General features: G+C 34.4%; 2 protein-coding genes across 8 annotated transcripts in view; one reads left to right on the plus strand and one right to left on the minus strand.

Moving 5' to 3' along the window:
• Nucleotides 1-10,840, plus strand: part of LOC106071841 (sarcoplasmic/endoplasmic reticulum calcium ATPase 1-like) — a 52,810-nt gene extending 41,970 nt beyond the window's left edge. For 2 of the 5 annotated variants that reach the window (XM_056005853.1, XM_056005852.1), the window contains exons 25-26: nucleotides 840-957; nucleotides 8,569-10,840. In XM_056005853.1, the coding sequence (XP_055861828.1) occupies nucleotides 840-957; nucleotides 8,569-8,609 (159 nt within the window). In that variant the 3' untranslated portion in view covers nucleotides 8,610-10,840. Of the gene's footprint in view, nucleotides 1-839; nucleotides 958-4,740; nucleotides 4,776-7,279 lie in introns of all 5 variants that reach the window. The other 3 variants (XM_056005856.1, XM_056005857.1, XM_056005855.1) reach the window with 3 other exon arrangements.
• Nucleotides 10,841-12,286: 1,446 nt separating this feature from the next.
• The window catches only part of LOC106071843 (mediator of RNA polymerase II transcription subunit 15-like), a 36,852-nt gene continuing 27,529 nt past the window's right edge, over nucleotides 12,287-21,609 (minus strand). For all 3 annotated transcript variants that reach the window (XM_013232027.2, XM_013232029.2, XM_013232028.2), the window contains exons 3-5: nucleotides 16,745-16,865; nucleotides 15,947-16,010; nucleotides 12,287-14,680 (exon numbers count right to left, since the gene is read on the minus strand). In XM_013232027.2, coding sequence (XP_013087481.2) covers nucleotides 14,568-14,680; nucleotides 15,947-16,010; nucleotides 16,745-16,865 — 298 coding nt within the window. In that variant the 3' untranslated portion in view covers nucleotides 12,287-14,567. The remainder of the gene's footprint in view (nucleotides 14,681-15,946; nucleotides 16,011-16,744; nucleotides 16,866-21,609) is intronic.

The following is a 21,609-nucleotide window of genomic DNA, read 5'->3' on the forward strand; positions in this document are numbered from 1 at the left end:
ACAAGGGAGATAACTATTTACCATATTTTTAATACATTTATGCAAATGGTTTTAGATTTTTTGTCAAAAATTTTTTTTTTAATTTATTGTTAAGTTCTTTCATACTAACTACTATGTTTACAAAAAAATGTTTACTTTTTTTTTTAAAGAGAAAAAATCTATACAGTATGCATATAAGTGGAACATACAATTAATTAGTAGTTTTTCATATTATGTGAACTGCAGTAGGGCACTATAGTCATGGAACACATCAGTAAAGAAAATTAATGAATTTTTAAATTGTTTTTTTTAACAGAAATTTTTTTTTCTTGAGGCTTTGAATAAGAGATTGACCCTTTACAAAACAATTAGATCATTTAGGTAAGGAGAAGGAAAACTCCGCTGCCTTGCGGCTATACCCAAACACGGGAAAGGCTTCGGGAGACAATTCTGAGGAAAAATCAGGAGCTGGTGACCCTTAGGCAGATTGCGGCACACTGTGCTACAGCCTGACAGAACCTGCGGCGCTACTGATCCAAAACTGTATCAGATATTCCGTTCCTTTGGTCACATCAGCTGCACGGAAATGGGGGAACTGCTGTGTGGGCGATTGTTCCAAACATAAACAATGCCCAGGCTTTCATCTCACTTGTTCGAGATGAAACATAGTCGTTCTACAACTGAAGGAGGCCAGTGAATGAGATCATTTAGATTTAGATTAGAGCTGTATTCAAATATTTGCTTGTCTTCAAAACTTCCATTATTGTTTTTCTTTAATAATGATGAACAGTTTAATCATGTTTATGTGTGGTCATGAGGATACATGTACATTTTGAAACTTGTGCTTTGTTATGTTGCAGGTGATCTTTCAAATTACTCCACTCAACCTGGAAGAGTGGGTTGCTGTGATGAAGATATCCATCCCTGTCATCCTCCTCGATGAGACTCTCAAGTTTGTAGCTCGCAAATTTGCTGACGGTAAAAATCCACTGTACTCGTGTCATTGGTGTGTGTTGGTCTTGGGGGCTTATACTGGCTGGCTGTATGTGACCATGATAAACCCTAGTGCACTCTAACTGCCCCAACACCATTGATTCACACTGAGGTTTCATGGTTGCTACCATTGATTGACTCCATAAGCTAAACATAGTGGTTTGGCGTACCAAATGTTAAGCTGTTCCCTTTGTGGGACTTGAATGAAGTACCTTGTTAGCCTTTCCTAGTGAAATTTGTGAATAGCCCAATGGAATGACTCAGAAATTGTAGTGAAATCACTGAATGGATACTTAGAAGGAGTGTGAAATGACATGTCCTTATTTATAGCCAATTGGATTTGGTTTTCCTTATGGTTGCTTCTTTGATAAATGTGTTTGTTTGGTTCTTTTTTTTTTTATTTTTTTAATACAATGTTTTTATTGGAATGAATAACTCTGATCTTAATTATGTTAAAAGCAATTTTATTTTTTTAATGTTACATCTAAATTTGTCACACACACCCAAAAATGTGTGGCATTCTTCATCTCACCAGTGACTGACATTTAAATAGATTTATCTAGTCCTTAGAAATAACTTGTAGTGCTCTTGAGATGAATTGCTGTGTACAGTCACCTTCTTCTGATGGGCCAGACTTGCATGACATTGACTTTTTTTTTTTTTGGCTTGTTTTGTAATTTTTTTTTTTTTTTTTTTTTTTTTGTGAGTTTGAAATTTTGACCTGAACCCAGATTGATGGAATCTCCTTCTTCTCTCTTTCCCTACCATTAGGGGTCAACTTTTGAAAGATAGAATAGTTTCATTAAGGAGCTAGCTTTGCTCTGCCCACTTTAAATTATTGATCTTTCTGCCAGTTTAGCTTTTTTTTTTTTGTATGTCCTTTGATCTCCCAATGATTTTAATTGAAACAGTACAAGAACAGATTTGAGAGCAGCTGAAAAATGCCATCTGTCTTTACAGTTTGTTTTGTGTTTCACAACTTTGAATACATAATTTGTTTGTTTAGTTCTGTCCCTGACGTCACTGTTGAGAATTATGATATTGTTTTAGTGGACTAAATGTAAACATATAAAGGAATCACTGAAGTATTATACATCACAACTGACATCATTCCATTATTTGTAGATAACATACTTCTTTTTTTTTTTTAAACCACATTTTTTTTTTACTGGAAGGCCAATCTTTTTTTTTTTTTTAAAGTCATTTAACATCACTTTGTTTTTCTCTTAATGTAATAATTCTGATGCCCTTTTTAATACTTTTCTTGATGTTTGTCTTTGACATTTCTCTTTGAACATTTGTCTACAGTTGTATAATTCCATGGATGATTCTTTAAAAAGTTATAATAAAACAACCATTTTTATCAAATATACTTGAAAATAAAAATAACTTGAAAATTGATTTAATGTTTTTTTTAATTAAAGCTGGCCATTCCATACTTTGAAGCAACATTGAATGTTGCATGAACTATGTTCTTCATTTGAGAAGACACAATTACATGACGGAATCATTTTAGGACTAGAACATAACACACACACACACAACACCTTAAGATCTATAAGCTTTTTTTGTTTTTGGTCACCAATCTATTAGTATGAATGTTAGATCCTAGTTAGCAATAACATTGACCTTGTTGATTCAACTTGGCACTTTGACCTTGTTGATTCAACTTGATACTTTGACCTTGTTGATTCAACTTGACATTCAAAATCAAAGTTGTTTGTGCATTCTGTGCTCCTGCATTGATTCCATTTTTTTATGTTTGTGAAAATTTGAAAGCAAGTTTTAGGACATGTATTCCTGTCTGATCATCATCTGTATGTTTGGCATGTGCAGTGATTTGACCTAGTTCCCAGGGCATTAGTCTGCACCTATGTAATATAACTTGAATACAAGCAACTGACAACACATGAGGAAACAAGTCTTATTTAACTGTTCAACTATTGGACTTGAATGCTCACAAACATTTGTGTCCAACTGATGGACCAAGTCAGACAAAAGTTGTGCATGCCAAACACACACACAATAAATTGATTCAACTGAATTGTATGTGTGTGTAGATTTAGTGCTAAGACTATTGTCCATGTTGTTTTTTTTTATATTAAAACTAATTCCATTTTGTTTAAACCTATTCATTATGTATGGAGTTTTCCAATGGTTTAGAAAAGAAACAAAAACAGTACAACAGCTTGGTTTTTAGTTGCATTAACAATATAGTGACATTGCATAGTTTAATGCCATTGATTTAACCTCCAGAGTGTTGTCTAGAATAGTTTGGCTTTAGCTCAGTACCTGCTCTTGATTTACCTTAGAAACCTTCCCACCTTGCTCATGAGTAAATTGTTTTTCAAAATTTGAATACATTCCACCATAACTAAGCCATTTTAATTGTCTACATTTTTTTTTTGTTTGCTTATGTCAATTTTCAAAAACCTTTTTTATTTTTCAATTACAAATAATAATTATTCATTTCTAATTTTTAATAATCACACTTGCAGGATTTCTAAAAGCCCAGTTAGGATAAAAATCATAATTGTGACCAGATTTCTTGAGTGAGGGAGAATTTTAAAAAATGTTTTAAATTTCATTATTCATTGTATGTGTATGTACTCTGATCTTAAAAGTTTGGATTAAACAGTTTTTTTCACTTATGTCAAGACTGAAGCTATTTATATATTGATGTTATTTTTTTTTATATGTTTTTTTGTCTCACTTCATTCTGTGGGAACATTTCTAAGTGTTTTTTTTTTTTTAAACTGCAATTATTTAATGAAAAACAAACAAAAGACAGGCACAATTGACTTAAAAGATCACAATAGAAATATTTGTCTTGCATTTGAATTGTGCTTTATTTTGACTCAACGATTGAAAATAAAATGTCTTTTTAAAAAAATTGCTTGGAGTGTCTTCAAGTTGACCTTTTCCCTACCTCCATGACCCACACTGCTGATGTGTATGTGTGTACTTAGATAGATGTGTGAGATCCTGGTGCTACTAACATCATGTACAAATAGTCTAATTAGTCTAACAATAGTGTTTGTATCAATAAATGTTTAGAAACATGGGGGGAAAAAACTCTGATTGACAACTTAGTAAAATATATGTCAGTAATCCGGTAAAGATTGGTTGGACGAATAACAAGAATTATGGATATTGAACTATGTATACACAGTTTTAGAAAATCTACTTTCCAAAGTAGTGATACCAATGCAGTATTAGAAAGTCTGGTACTGCAAGGCATGGTGGAACATCAGCAACAACCAATCATCCTACTGAGTGTTTTTACAAACCTTAATGTCCTAAACATCAAATGTAATAATGCAAATAACAGATCACACAGAAAACACTTGCTCCAAACAAAATATAACCTACAAACTTGGCATAAAGCTATGAGATCATGCATTTCAACAGAACACATCTTATTCAAGTGATTAGCATTGCCAAATTAGTCACATTCTTCTGTTTGTTGTGAATTGTAAATATTTCAAGATGTTTTGAGTAACGTCTCACAGTTTGATTTTTTTAAATTGAATGCTGCCCTAATAAGAATTGACTGATTGAACACATACAGTGGAATTGAAGGATGACAAATTAAGCATTTTTGTGCACTTTGGATGCTTTAGTTTGTTGATAATATGGAATGAATTACAAAACTAATTATGTTTTTTTTTGTTGTTTGTTTTTGTTTGGTTTTTGTTTAGTTTGAAATTGCTATGCAGATGTTTTGTGTGTTTGACCCCTTCTTTTTCCTATTTTTTTTTGCCACAGTTAAATCTTAGCTTGCAGCATCAAGTTTTGTGAAGGTAACCATTCTAACAATATTACCTTTTTTTTTGTATCTCTAAAAGCCATTAGTTTAATAACATTTTGATTCCTTCCCAAGCAAGACACATGGAAGCTTTCCTTTTGACAAGTGTAGCTTCATTAATTTCATTCTTGTATATTTATTCTTCATTTTTTTTTATGGGCCTGCCAACTATACTTTTTTTTTTTATATTACTTAATTCTACTGGAGTTAAAACTTGAAAATGAGTTACAATGTATTAAAAAAAAAAACACAAAAGGCTTTTTTTTTTTTTTTTATGTTAAATTTTTTTTTGGGAAGGGGGGAGAGACTTAAGGATTCTAGTTAGAAATATGATGGTTTTCAAAAATAAAAACAGTACAGGAAAAAAACAACTAATTTTAAAAGGTTACCTAAAAAGATTGTTAAACGTACTAAAAGAAACAAAAACAGCATACCTTTGTTTGATTTGTCCTCAATACTATCTTATAGAGTTATAGTAATATAAGAAATAATGTAGTTAATTTCAGAACAAGACTCTTATTGGTTATCAAAAGAAGAATCACCAAATAATCCATTTGAGTGCAAGAAAATAAGGAGTTACAAAATAAAACTTAATAAAAAAAAAAGTTTTCACAGTTGGCAGACCTTGTTTTTAATAGGCATTTGCAATGTCACACAAGTACTTTCTTTTTGTTTACTTTGCATAATTTTTTTTTCCTGACTTCATAACCTCCAACCTCTTGGTCCTGGTTACATTCTAATTTAAACACACTCTGGTCATGATGACCTTCTTGCTTTTGTTTCCTGCATGTTTGTTTTGCCCCCTATAACTGGGTAAATGGCTAACAAATATTACAAATTTACAGCCTGGCTAAATCCATGCAGATGTATCTAAACCACCAAATATTGACATCACAAAACATATAAAGCTAGACCTTGGTAATGCACCACTGTTCGCTATATAGATCAGACATTCATTCTATGTTGGAGTTGAATAGTGTTATTATAATTGTGTGTGTGTGTAAGTGTTGTGAAGTCATCATGACAGAAACTTTGATTGTCCTACTCATGACACATTTCATCATGCTTTTTGTCCACAAATGTTTTATTGACTTATTGCTGTGTCCAACACTTGTGTAGTCACACATTCAATTCTCAGTGAATGATGTTATGTTTTCAATACTGAAAGTTATTATTTTGTGAATCTAACTTTGAGCTCTTCTTGCCGTAGAAACTAATGTAAGCTTTGTACTAATTTATATTATCACGTTTCCTCTGTTAACAACAAATATTTCAATCATCAATGAACTCGGTAATATTAATATATTAATTTGGTGTAGTAGGCAATACACCACTGACATTAAAATTCTTTGAGATTCATTCTAACTCATTAAGTTGACTTATGAGTCTCATTAAGTTGACTTATGAAGTCTAATTAAGCTGACTTATGAAGTTTTATTAAGTTGACTTATGAAGTCTATAATTTAAAGAGAATTGCTAGAGCTCATTGTTTTACTGCCACCATAATTTGACAATTTTATTTGTATTGTTCCCCTTATTACTATTTCTATTTGGTTAGCTCAAATCCCCCACCTTTATCTTGTGTAAAGAGTTGCACTAGTTGAGATTGCAGTGTCTGTGTGCTTGCTGACTTTCTGCCTTTGATATGTTTTATTTACTCTTGGCATTGCTTCAATATTTTTGTTTGCAATACAATCTGGCAGCATACACCAGTACAAAGTAATTTACACCAGTTGCAAGTAATTGAAAATTGATTTTAAAAAATGATATATTCAATTACATCAAACTATGAAGCTGGATACAATGCTTAAAGATTGAAAACAAGAATATTTGCTCAGCTGCGGCTGTCTGCCCAGACATTGATGCAGGCCTTCCCTTAATAACCCAAAGTGGAACAATATTTGCACTGAACTTCAAAACTAAGAGAATATTTTTTGTGTCAAGAAAAATTATAGGCACTCCTGATAGTAGACTTATAAAATATATAAACTACTGGTACCGGTAATTATAGTTTCAATTATGTACAGAAGTATATAAGACCAATATAAATTTCCCTGCTAGAAAAATAAAATCCAATCAGCTGACTTATTAATGTATAAATAGTGCAGGGAGCTAACTGATTATCAAAGACTTCAGTGTGTACAGATTTGTTCTCAAAGAGTTGAACAACTTTTCTGCTTCCATTTCCTCTGTGAGTTCATTCTTTTATTAGTGTACACTTTTGGTCTATCTCTTGTACCCTGGCTCTAGTCTACAGCCTCCCCCAGACTACAGTGGTGATGGATAAGCTTGCAACCTTCCCTCTTTGCCCACCCCTTCACGTTGTCTGTCTTCCTCCTCCCTTCCCCTGGCTTGCTCTTTTATTTCTAACTCCTCCCTGAAGTGGTCATCTTAGATACCATTCATCTTCCAGTCACACATTTGTACTAACAAAAAGTATGTTGCTGGCCACAGCACTTCCTGCGGATGGTGACCGTCTTTTATCCATCCTACTTTCAGATTACCCAGGATTCTTTTGAGGAAGGAAACAGCAGGAAGTGAACACAAGTGGTCTCAAGATTTTCAAAACAATTTTTTTTAATTCTATGATCAGACTTTGTAGTGAAAAACAAAAATTATTTTGGACAAAAAAAAACAAAAGCTGATAAAAATTTTATAAGATAATAGAAGGTAACATTGAAATTAGAAACTTAGTCAAGAAAGTTAGATTTGCTGGACTATGCTTCGACACTGTGAAACATGGTCAGCTTGTTGTATGGGGTTACCCAGCCCTCTTACAGTGTCCTTCACCCATCCCTTCTTGATCCCACCCTAAAAATAAGGTCCTTGCTGTTGCTGCTGCGGGCGCTGCTGCAAGTGCTGCTGCAATGCCGTGTGTGCGCTGAAGTTGAGAGAGAAAATAGTGCAGAAAGAAGGCAGTGGTCTGGCTCCACCACCAATCCCCCCTCCTCATGATCAGGTTCTGTGCTGTATTTACTTCTCTCCCAGCAGAATCAAGGCTTTTTTTTTATTATTTAACATTTTTTATTTTAGAGTAGAGAAAAGTGCATAGCAATCAACCATTGTGGGTTTTGTTTTTTTATATCAATGTGTGTGTGTATGTGTGTGTAATGTAGTTTTAAAATGAGCTGTTTGGGTTACATGCAGTGAATACGAGGAAATATGCCAGGGATTGCCTACCAAATATATTTCATGAATGTTAATAAAGCGCTAAAGTAACTAAGATTAAGTGTTTTTTTTTCTTATTATTCTTCTGACAAAGAATTCATATTACTACCAAGTAGTCTTTTAGAATAGTTAAAGGTTTAAGAATGTTCCATTTGTTGAGGTAACTTTTAAGATATACATTTGCACAGATGGATACTTCAATACATAATGATATTTTTGCCCAGTTGAGTTTATTCAAAACTTTTGTTAGTTTGCTAGATAAAATAAAATATTTCCCCAAAAAAAAATTATATTGTTCTAAAAAGCTGTTCCTCTGATAAAAACAAAGAATAAAACTTTATTCTATGAAGACTGCTAAAAATAATCAAAATTCATACCAAAATGCATAATGTTTTTTTTTTGTTGGTACAGTACTTTGCATATGTTATGGCTGGTTTCAACAAAAGCAGTAGCTATGCTTCATATGCTTAAAAATGTGATTTGAACCGAGAAAGTATTTTGCCCATTTAAAAAAAAAAAGTTTTACAATGCTTCAGCATGTCTCGTAGAAATTGTATTTGATGTATTCACAATTTTTTATGCCAAACATTTGCACTTTTTCTTTCCTCGCGTTTTTCCAGTGCCGGTTTTAAAGGATGAAACTTACAGAAGGTACAACTAAAACAGACTATTGTCTTCTTTACATGTAGCCCTCATGGACAAGTCCTGGTTCTAGTTGTTATAAGTGTCAGTGAGCAGAGGAGAAAAATTGTTGGCAATTTTTTTTTTATATCAGGGTCAGTGTTAAAAGTTTTTTGAACTCCCACATATACAAAGTGAATGCTGTGTATATTGATAATTTTTTTTGACATATAGATCTACTTTTACTTTGACCTTTTTATCTTTTTTTTAAATTGATGTCAAGACTAAATTAAAATTTACTTAATGAAAGAGAAATTTCTTAGACATCACAGGAAATTCACTGAAAACTATCTGCTATTTGATTCTATTACCAGCAGTGCCATTAATAACAATGATTAAACGAAGGAATGAAACATTGTGAGTTAAATGCTGAATGTGAAATTAGCCTGTTACATGATCACAAAGAACGTATTGCCATGATGAAAGTTGACTATCTGTATTTTTTTTTTTTTTGGCCTGTGTGTGATACAATACATTGGAATATTCTTCGATCTTAGCGTCCATCATCATACATTACATTGTCAGCTGACATCAACTTGAGCCCCTCAGTCATGTTCATGTTTGCAAAATTTGATGTAGAAAATATTTCTTTTTTACATTTCTTAAAAGTTTTTTTTTATCTATTTCAATTAAAAATGTTCTTTTAAAAGACGTTTTTTTTTCTTCGTTTAATTATCACTTTAAATTTTAAAAAAATGCAAAATCAAGAAAATGTGTGTGCGTTTTTTGTTGTTGTTTTTAACATGTTGACTGGCATTAGTTTTGAAACTTTGATAATTTTGATAGAATTGAATGTATTTTGGCAGCAGCAAAGATCTGCTATGTAGATGCTTTCACTTGAGTAAGCCCCATGTCTACTGGTTGATGTAACTAGTCAAAGATAACGCTGTGAGATAGAGTTGTTCACCTGTTCACACTTAACTTAGCAGTGTATTGGTTTATTTCTTTGCACCCTTACACCTCCATTCAACTGGCTGGTTATGGACATATTTAAAGAAGGTACACACAAAAATCTACCACCTTAATTTATCAAATAGTAATAAGGTATAAAGTCTGCTGCTTTGCATGTCATTTCCTGACATGAATCTCTGGGGGCTTTATGCCCCATACTAAAAAATTATTTTGAAAAAAAAAAAACACAGTGGAATATCAGTAATGATGGTCAGTTGTCAAGTGGCTCAGAGTATCCACTGTGGTTAGACCCGAATGTAAAGACAATGGTTTTGTCTAAACTCAGTATTTTTTTGTTTGTGATAGCTGTTTCGATGGATATCTCTTGTAAGTTATTTCTTTTGTCCTGTGGCTATTCAATATGCCTGTTGTTGCAATGTTATCCACTGGATAAGAGATAACACTAGCATACCATGATTTGGAATCAATCCATCCAATCAAATTTTTAAGATTTCAGATCCAACTTGTAAATAGCAAATTTCTTTTATTCAACCATCCTTGTTTCATTTCTTAGAAAGCACCTACTTTGATCAGACATTTTTGTGGTGAGCTTAAAGTTCTTTGGCTTTGAAATGATTGATTAATAATTCTTTTTTTTTTTAAATAGAACATTTGTTTGTCAATGTAACACAGAGGATATGAAGAACTTTTGTCCTTGGCATTAGAGTTGAATTGACAGCGGGTACCACCTGAGATGTCGGTACTGTTGATATACACAAAATGTTTGCATTGTTTATGAATTCAAGCCATCGGTGAAAAATTGTGAAAAGTTTTATTTGAATCCATGCGCAGATCTGATATCAGGATGAGTTCTTAATTTATTGAGACATATTTATTCAATCTTTATGTGCACTTGAAAGCTGTGTATGTGTGAGTCACAGAGTTGAGGTAAAAGTTGCCATGAACAAGTAACATCTCAACTGAGAAACTGAGAACTTTTTTGTCTTTTTTGACTGGTGAGGTGGACATGCTCCCTCCCCCCCACAGTAACATGTAGTAGTCGTTTTTTCTGTGTGTGTTTCTTACTGAATGCCATCGTCAAAAGTAGTTAGGTGAATCAACTTTTTTTTGTTCTCTCTTTAGCTGTTATTTATGACATGAATTTTAAATTTTAAAATTTTTTTTTTAAATCTTTGTTCAGACCTTCCCTTTCTTCCCTCCACCTTTTTGGTGATTCATGTAGATTTTGATCTATCACAATTGTACCCACATATGTGTGGTCATATATTATATTATTTAAATAAAAATAACAAAATCTTACTTTTTGTTTTGTTATGTCTTTGTGTCTCTTAGTAGCTTTTGTCTTGTCAGGTAGGGAATGGGAGGGAAACAGATAATACTTGTTCCTCTTTCAGAGGTAGAATTTAGTAGTTACTGGGAACTCATTTTTAAGGCCCGGAGTTGACAAGATTATCTTGTTTGTTGTTTGCACAATGACCAATGGCCTTTACTTTCCTCAAGTGATGTCCCCTTCTTATTTGAGCTGAGTGGACTTCAGTGATGCCCTAGTCATCCAGAATTAAAGAGATCATATTTGAATTTGAAAACCCTTCTGTTTGAAGCCAAGCACCCTACCATTCTGCATTCACATCCATTTATTGGCTCATGGTTTAAATTAAAATGTAAAAATGCTCATGGTAGCATATCTCACAAAATATATTGAACTATACTAGTGTCATTGATGAAATTGTTACCACTCAATTGTAGTTATAGAACTATGGAACACGTCTATGGTTTGAAATTTGTCAGTCATTGGGTGATAGTTTTGTATGAATGCACAGATAGATCAAGTAACCTGAAGTCTTCTAAAAAAAAATGTTAATAGTCTGAAGTTTGACTTGGCAAGCAAGATTAATATGGCAAAACAGAAATGAGCTCTAAGGAACCTGCTATGGAACTGTTATTTCATACAGATTGTACATGTTTTATTTTGATTTAAATTGAATCTCACTTGGTTATTTGTAATGTATTATTTATGTGGCTTCTGTGGCTGACTTGTCTAGGAAATCAGTACTCCTAGATCTCTATCTTAACTTGGAGCTTATGAGAAAAGTATTTTTGTCTACATTTTAAAATTATATTTTAAACATTGTCCATCTAATGCAATTTTTATAAGTTTAGGGGGATAGACATTTTCACCAAAAATAGAATACCTGCCTATCAGATACCTGTAGGAAGCCTTTATTTACATAAATTTTGAATGTTAATTAATATTTTTTTTTAGTTGCTGGTAAATATTGTGATCAACAAAAATAATCAATTTCTTTATATACCTTTATACCCTATATACCTTTGCCTTATCCAATTTTTCAATTGGTTGGCTGCCTGGCCGTGTGACAGTCATCCTAATGGTCCCCAATTTCAACTCTATCTGCCAAAGGATATAATAGTCTTCATTTCTGAAAAATGCCATAAACTAGTCATACAAAATTTGCACATTGAACATTAAATAAATAAGAAAACATTTTGCTCAAGAAATGATTTAATTTATTAATGTTTTATAAAATTTGCATAATTATAAAGTAATATGAAAAAAAAAACAGAATTTTAAACAAGCATTGAGGATCCAGTCTAGTGATAGATAATTTTGTCTTCACAGCTCAAGCATTAGTTTTGTATGTACACATCTATTAACATTTTCTAATTCAACACTCATCATCACATTTACTAGGCATGTCAACACTCATCAACCATCACATTTTTATGTTAATTTTGAAGAATTCTGAGAGACTTGAACAAAACATGCAATATTTGTTTACAGCCTTTCTCTTCCAACACATGCACAGACTGAAGGATCAGAGATCTAATCCTAAATGCATTAACAACACATTTTGATATTCTAAAGAATAAAATACAGAAAATACTTCCCTAATATGTCAGTGAAAATAAAAAACCATAGGTTAGCACCCTAAAACAAAAATATTTTTTCCACAACCATTGAAAACAAATTTACAAATGCAAATATTTGTTTTTATAAATATCATCCAGCTATGTCAATATTACACATGAAGAGAGAGTTGTCAAAGAGTGGAATGGTCAGTTAAGAAGGGGAAAAGATGGGAAGTAGTGTATTGGCAGTGTGATATCTGTATACCTGGGATTGTACAGTGTGATATCTGTATACCGTACCTGGGATTGTACAGTGTGATATCTGTATACCATTGGGATTGTACAGTTTTATGTACAGGTACCTACCAATAGTCATGTTTTCAATTATGTATACCAATATCTTACTAGTTTGCTTTTTTTTTTTCTCTTGAGTTTTTATTATTATTTATTATTTTTATTATTATTTTACTAGTGACATTTGTTTTCCCAATTATCAACAAAATTTCGATTAATAACTTTAATAATTGCATTTGTTTTAATCTAGTTTTATTATACTGGTACGGTATATTTCAACCTCAGGCTGAGTTGAAAGGAATGGGTTTTGTAGACTTTCAGTTAAAATTTACTCTGAAGTAAAGGCTTTACTTGAAGTGCTCTATGAGATAACCAGTCAATGTGCCACTGAGAGTAGCCAATAATGACAACATAATATTCTATAAGAGGACCTCCAGCTATAAAGTTATTAATAATAAAAAATTAATCATAATACAATTTATCTTTGAAAATAAAATCTACATATTTAAATAAATGAAAGTCAGTGATGAAAAGTCCTATGTAGGTTAATTTAGCAGTCAAGATATTACAAAAAGTACCAGTACTCAAAACAAAAAGCAGACAATGCCTCTTGAATTTTAAAATTTCTTTAATTTAAAATGAAAAATAGCAATTTAGAGCCTTGTTTTACTTAAGGGTAAGTGGAAATTGAATTAGTTGTACCAGCTGTAGAATTTGAAAGTTATAATGTTATCAATGTAGCTAACAGTGTTTTAAATTAACACTAATTTATACCTCTGTTTAAATTTTATCTTATATAATATAGACGTTACCGGTACTTCAAAAAAGAAGATTACATCCTACACGTCATGCATATTAACCAATGATTTAAATTCTGCCAGTCACTGCTCAAGCAACCCATTCCATGCTCTAATAGCACTGGGGAAGAAGGAGCATTTGTACAAATTTGTCCTAGCATATGGAACGAGGAATGTGCCTCTATCTTTGTGTCTTTCGGAGTATTTGATTAGATTTTGTTCATGTATTCAAATGTTGTATGAATGATGGACAATTTAAAAGTTTGTTTTTGTTTTAACACTTAAATGTTCTACAGACACTAGAAATCTTCATAAATAGTCAAGCATTTAGCCATTTCAGTGTGAATGGTTGTTATCTATTTTCTTTTAAATTGGAGATGATCTTTTATATAGGAAAATAATTAAAACATTCAAGCTGTTCATGCCAGTGATTTGCAGATTAATTAGTTGTAATGAAATGGTCAACTTGTTTAAGTTTTCAATTTGAAATGATTTCCTTAATATGTAATATAGGAGAGGTACATTAAAATACATTACATGAATTCTTGTAAGTCATAGGTAATACCAAATTAGAGCTACTAAGCTTATGCAAGTACTAATGAATCAAAACCTCAAAGAAATTGCAAAATGCACAAAATATGAAACACATAAAAATATATGAATTAAAACATACTAACATAAAAATACTATATGAATTACATGTTCAGAAAGCATACAAAAATGAATGTACAATCAAGTACGGTATATCACAAAGGAGAAACAAAATGTAACATCAATAGTAACACAAGTGCAATCTTTATGAATAGAACTATTCTTTCTATAAGCCTTTGTTCATCAAATGTCTAGAAACAAAAACAACTAAGCCTACTACCTGGTACACACACACACACACACAAAAGTATAAGGCCAAACTTTGAATTGTACCAGTATCATTCTTCCATCTCGGTTTGCAAGCTTCAGAAAATAAGATGAAAGGTACAAAAAAGGTATTCTTGTAAGATGGTAAAAGGAACATAATGAAATGACACAAAAGCAAACCCTATTGTCTACATTTGTTGACCATGATATCACTCAGTCTCAGGTTTGTCTTCATGGGTCTGGCCATTAAGAAAGTCTGATGGAATGCCTGCTGCCTCCAACACTTCTGGCGGTGCAGCCGCAAGGACTTCAGCATCTACCACTAAACAAAGGGAAAATGTTTTTAAAATTTTTTACATTAATCCAACATTAAAATCTCACATTTCTCAAATATCAGTACCATGTTTAATAGTAACTAGTTGATAGTTAACACACACACACATATATATATATATACCAGTGTAGACAAGCCCTAAACATAAAATGAAACAAGAAAAACATAGAAAAAATGTAAACAAAAAACCAACAAAGTTTATATTAAGCGTAGTTGTATCAATTAGTTTGGATATGTCATGTATTTGTTAAGATCTAGGCTAACAACAATAAATTTGAGCAGTTACAAATATTTGTACCATTTGTTTTTGTTTAGCATGATTTCATGCTTGTAGCTTATCACTTGTCTGGACCAGTTGGAAAAGGGTAGGGCGAGAAAGATATCTAAGTCATTGCTTTTTAAATGCATTTAAAAAAAATGTGAATGACCTTAATTCAAACTTGAGGACTAAAGCCTCCTCAAGCCAATACACTAACCACTCTGCCAGTGTATTGCTTATGAAAATAAAAGGTTTTATAGTTAACTATTGTTAGCGTCTCAAACTTTAAAGTGGCAACCTACAAAGTATATAGGGGGGTTAATTCAATTTATACCACATTATCAGTCAAGTACAAGTTCTTGCCATTGTTTGAGATACTGTACCAAACAAAATAATTCATTACCAATAGTTAATTAACTAATTGGTTAATGTTTGTTTTATTGATTCATGTATTGTCAGCTAAAAGAAATAATTGTGCAAAATCTACGCTTGATCCAAAATTGGGTGTGGGAGAAATAACGTGTACAAACTTTTTTACCAGACAGACAGACAGGACGAGTTGATATAAGCTTTGTAATGAGCATTTCTTTACTTACTTCATGATTTATGGCAGGGGAAAAATATATAAATAGCTTTCTAGTGTATCTGGTGTACAGAATAAAGTGAGTCTTGAAAAGCTAAATAAATCTCCAGAAAGATATATACTACTTCATCTAGTTGATATTACATACCAGTGCAAGTTTCTCCACTTGATAAACATTAGTAGGCCTATATATCCTTTAGTAACCTCTGAAGTTAAATTGGTGCAACGCGGTATGATTGTATTCATGAACATAGTGATGTAACGGGAGAGAGTCATCAGAGAGTGTGGATATATATATCTTGATTCTCAACTACACAAGTTGTTTGACTTACTAGCTGTTATTTATTGAATATATCACAGGCAATAAAAAAGGTTTATTTAGAACTAAACTAGCTAGAGGGCTAGAACTTACTTGGCTTCCCTCCGTGTTGTCGTAACATCATCAACATCTCAGCTATAAGTGAAACATAATCTTCCTGAAGACATGAACACATGGAATTAACTGCAGTGTTGAACTGTTTTCATTCATATACAGTGCCATAGTTAAAAAGACTATGAACTAAGCTATTTAAAATACCCTAAAGGCCCCATATAAGTCCTGAACGGGAATGTGGCAGTGGCATCCATTGAGGCCTTTGGAAAATGCTTTTTTTTTTCTCTCTAGACCTGAAACTGGTGTTACAGTATGAAGAAATGTATGCAGTGTCTAATACCAGTACTGTATATTGATTAAAGGTTACACAAAAAAAGTAATTAAAAAAATAAACAGAGTTTGGGGGGCATAGTGGAAATATATATATAGATTGAATTGAAAAGCCAAAGAGAAATCAGAGTGCACGAAGGACTAACTTTTGTATATATTAGATTGTTCAGGCCTGGGCATTCTTCACTACGGGGTGGCACATTCAGGACTTTTTGGTACTTTTCCCAGCACTCAAACCATTTTTTCCTTTCTACTGTTCCCATTTTTAAAAATAGAAATGGTGAATATAGATTACAAAACTATCTTTGTAATACTGTAAGAGCCTACATCTACTGGTCTATTGAAAATATTTCCCTCTTTCTTATAGTTATTAAATAAAAACATTAGGCCTACCATTCTTTTTTACTTGTATAATCACAATTATCAAAATTAATTAATTTAAAAATGACTAACTGGTTAAAGAACAATACTAGAATAAATCAATTAGATATCCAGAACAAAACTGACCCTTGATTTAGCTTGACTGAAAACAAATTCTTCCAATTCTTTACTGGATTTTTGTGCCAGAAACTTTTCTACAGGATCTGTAGAAGTACTCCTTGGTTTTGACTGGCTTAATGCTGAGTCACTGAAACAACATGATGGACAGTGCATTTTAAGCATGGACAAAATATACGTTGAAAATTATTAATTATAACACATACATAAGCGTTTTCCATCAAGTCTAAAAGATCTTTTGGACATGGGAAAAAATTCACTAGTTTCTGCAACTAAAGGATTTCTGAATTCAAAACTCCATCTGATCCGGAATTCCAACGCAGGTTGGCCTCAATAGTGAGGGGAAGTAATAAAGAAAAACGAAGAGGTTTTAAATAAAACTTGAATCCCCAAAGTTGGTGATGATTTAAACACAGAGACTTTTGGTTAAAATAATCTTTTGACGCTAACAGAAGGGGCTGGATGCAGACTATTTGAGTTCCACAAATAACGAATAAGTGTTGATGAGGGAAGACAGTAAAAGTTTTTCTTCTTCGCTCTCATTTTACATGTTGGATGGTTCAGATCAGTAATCCTATATCTGAGATGAACTGCGCAGTGGTTTCCAGATCAGACAGTTCTCCATATAGTTGCTTTGAAGGACATGGTCAGCATTCTCTGGTGGTGCTCCACAAGGGTGGGTTTCACTCGTCCCAACTTTCAGCTTCCAGAACATATGTTGTCTCATTCTGTTGTGTCCAGTTCTGATTCAAAAACAGTATAAGTTGTTGTCAGGTAGATCTCAAGTCCATATTATCATATAGAAAATGTTGAGTAGAAAAAAGATTTTTTATTTTTTTTTTTGCTGACAAAGAAATCTATTGAAATATATAGAGTAGACTCTTGCTTTGTTTAGCATTGCTTTGACGCAGTTTTTCATTTATGAAACTTATTATGTTAGTTACTGGACTCCACTGTCTCTAAGAACCAGTCATCCAATAATTGTGTGCTTGTAATTTTGTTATAATCTTATTTAGTAGCCTGCTAGCCCGATTTTGCATTAAAAAAAATAAAACAGAAGTGCGATGTCATAGGCAAAATTCAAGTTAAAGCTGAATTCATCTATTAAGGGATTTATTTTTTCAGAAGTAGACCCAAATAAGCTAAAATGAAAACATTTTATAACAGAAGATAATCGTTATCCCCGCCTGACATAGATTTCGTAGGCACGATTAGAGATATAATAATACAGAAAGGATTTTATTAATTAAATAGGTTAGAATTATGGCTGAAAAAAAAAACACTATAAATTCTTTTACTTTTATACTGCTCATAACTGCTGTATAGCTCATACAAATTTATCTTTTCCCAAAAGTTTCCCATAATAATTTGTTCTTTATCGTCCAGTCTATATATATATGTCTATGGGGAAGTCATTAGGAACTCCAATTATTACGGTGTTGCCATAGACCAGGCATGTCAAACTCATTTAGGTGTATCGGCCACATAAAAAACTTACTATGACCTGAGGGGCCGCAGCAAAAAAATCAGTTGCGAAAAGCCTACTAGTTTTATGTAAATTAGAAACAATACAATAGAATACAATAATTAATGGCATACCTGTTCCTTAGCTAAATTTGTAGTACAATATGGTGATTAAAGATTACTTTGATTACGCATTATTTCGTTTGTCCTTATCCTTGACATATTTTCTGGAATACAAGTTTATTAATGTCAGGTGGAAGTTTGTTTGTCACTGACACTTTCATCACTGATGACAAATTTAGATCAGATAATATCGAACGGTGAAGTGTTATTGTAGCTTTCATTATGGAAAAGAACTGCTCTCAGACATAGGCCTATGTGCTTGCACACATAGCTAGAATTCTGGCTGCAAATTTCCGCAATTCAACAAACCGTTCAGGTAAATAACTGTTAAAATTTTGACACAGCCACTTCTATATACTTCGATTTCAACTAAGAATCTGACTGCTATTCTATCAGCTCTAGTTGCACATTTCCAGCAGCATTTTCGGAATCAAATAAGAATGGAGATACAAACAACGAAAATTCTTGCTCGCATAAAACGAAGTCACGAAAACGGTCATTGAAAGCATCTACTAACGACTCCAGGTGTAAGACATATTTACCAAATGTTGCAGCCGTATTTAATATTTTTAGTTCCTGACACGTTGAGAAGTGAACAAGATTTGGTTTATCCACAGTCGTAATCTTGCTAGAGAGCACTTCACATCATCACACCACTAGCGGATCCTGAGATGAACTCCTATTGAAAAATCAGAGCAGGAAGGACTAGTCCTCCCGTAGTGCTCTGGCAAGAAACTTAGCCGTCCGGCGTAGTGCCTCATAGCTACCATACAAGTCGAGTGACTGCTCAGACACGCCCCCCTTAGCTCGCGGAGCTGGGGACACTCGTACAAGACATGCGACACTGTTTCGACGCTCTCTCCACAGTGACGGCATCGGGAGTCAAAGTTAGTGCGGAACCGGGCAAAGTATGCCCCAATAGGACAATGTTCCGTCCTGCACTGCGCAACTATTGACTGCTCTGACCTCCTCAGTCGCCACCATGGATCGTCGCGATCTGGGTGACGCATGCGCTGCCAGACACCACGTGCTCTGTCGGATTCCTCCCAGGACTTTAACCACATCTCATGAATGAGTGCTCGGATTTGTGCCGTTGCTTGTAAGTACGTGCTTGGTGCTTCGAGGTGTGTGGCTGCCATTGCACCCTCCCTTGCGAGGGCGTCTGCCGTTTCATTGCCCCTCACGCCGCAATGTGAAGGCGCCCACTGCATATAAACGACATCTCCAATAGCTCGGCGGATGTTATCTGCGGCGCCGATTGCCTCTTCTATTACGGGCGACCCTCCCCCCCCGCCACCCATAACTAGGAGACTGGAGCGAGAGTCAGTGACCAACACCACCGTAGTGGCGCTAGTCTCGCGTTGGAGCATTCGGGCCCTAATGGCCTCGAACGCCCTAGTTATCCCTGTAAGTTCGGCATCCATGGAGCATGCAGCGTAGCCGCATGGACCAGAGAGCCTATCTGGTTCAGTCCGGTCGGGGTAGACAATAAGGGCCCCATACCCCGATCTATCGGGGTCCCTCATTACCGACCCATCGGTATAACAGAATATGGCATCTGATGGGTAGGATTTTATAGTTATGGATGCCAAATTTTGGAGAATGTCAGGTGTTAATCGCCTCTTGGTGGCTCCCTCTTGCCCTAACAGGGACAGGTTTATTTGTGGGGCCGGCAATCTCCTCCACGGAGGGCACGTACTGATTCTCCTAATAGGGATTCTATCAGTGGAGAGTCCAGCTGAATTTGACAAATTGGCCGCTATATGTAGGAACGATCGCAATTTTAATGCGGTTCCTCTCTCTCCACTGTCGCACTAGTATTGAGGTGGGTAGCCTAGAGTCGCCCCTTTTATAGCGCTCGTAGGCCGTAAGTACTGCCCTCTCCCTCCTAAGTTGTAAGGGTGCCACGTTTGTAAAGATTTCAGCAGCGTTTGTTGGGCTTGTCCTAAAGGTGCCACAAATGAACCGTAGAGCCTGTGCTTGTACCCGGTCGAGTGATTCGAGGGCAGCGGATCCAGAACTTTGGAGTGGGGGGGGGGCGATTTTTTTCCAAACCCTAACCCTAACGCCGAGTGAACCCTAACCCTATTCATAAACGTGCGTACAGCATATATATATATATATATTTATATATATATGAGAAAAAAATAGAGCAGTGTTTCTCAACCTTCAGCAAAAAAATAAAAAAGTCATGTTGAGGCCTTTCTCTTGCAAGCTTGGGGGTCTGGGGGAGCGCTGTAAGATTCCCTCGGTGGGGTTCGGGGCAAAGCCCCGACGCAAAAAGCGTTTTCTTGCATTTTTCAATGCAGAAACCCATCCTTCTGACATCTATGGCTCATAATTTATCAGTGGTGTTCGGGGCAAAGCAAAAAGCATTTTCGTGCATTCTTCACTGCAGAAACGCATCCTTCTGACATCTACAGCTCATTATTTATCAGTGGGGTTCGGGGCGAAGCCCGGAACGCCAAAGGCGTTTTCTTTCATTCTTCACTGCATAAACACATTCTCCCTACATCTACAGCTCATTATTTATCAGTGGGGTTTGGGGCTAAGCCCCGACGAAAAAAGCGTTTTCTTGCATTTTTCACTGCAGAAACGCATCCTTCTGACATCTGCAGCTCATTATTTATTAGTGGGGTTCGGGGCAAAGCCCCGACGCAAAAAGCGTTTTCTTGCATTCTTCACTGAAGAAACGCATTCTCCTAACATTTATAGCTCATTATTCATCAGTGGGGTTCGGGTCGAAGCCAGGGGCGTAACTAGGGATTTGGGGGCCCGGGGGGATTGACCTCTTTGGGGGCCCCTTGCATTTTGACATTCGACATATGACATGGAATAATGTACGCAAAAATATATAAGCCCCAAATCAAATTGGTTCAGTATATCAGTAAACTTAACAAAAAGTAATCAAGACTCTTTTAATGAATAAAAGCTTTGTTTATTAGTTAAATAATGCACAAGTGACAAATCTCAATTGATATCGCTTCACGTCGTGCATTCTGTGCAGCAAAGCCATCTATAACATCAACTACATCGATACTTTCTAGTATTTGTGACTTCACTGACATTAAAGCCATGATAAGCCTTTCTTGTGTCATTGTGCTCCTGAGATAGCTTTTGATGAACTTGAGCTTTGAGAATGATCTCTCACATGACGTAATGGAAGTAGCCTGAGTTAGCAGTATTCGGAGGAGGTTGCAAAGTTTGAGCACACGTAATTACCATATGAAGCCTGTTTCCTCAATATGTCTATTGATGATTGTATTACTGGTTTGTTGATGAAAAGT

Source organism: Biomphalaria glabrata, chromosome 12 (genome assembly GCF_947242115.1).
Source record: "Biomphalaria glabrata chromosome 12, xgBioGlab47.1, whole genome shotgun sequence".
Taxonomy (NCBI): domain Eukaryota; kingdom Metazoa; phylum Mollusca; class Gastropoda; family Planorbidae; genus Biomphalaria; species Biomphalaria glabrata.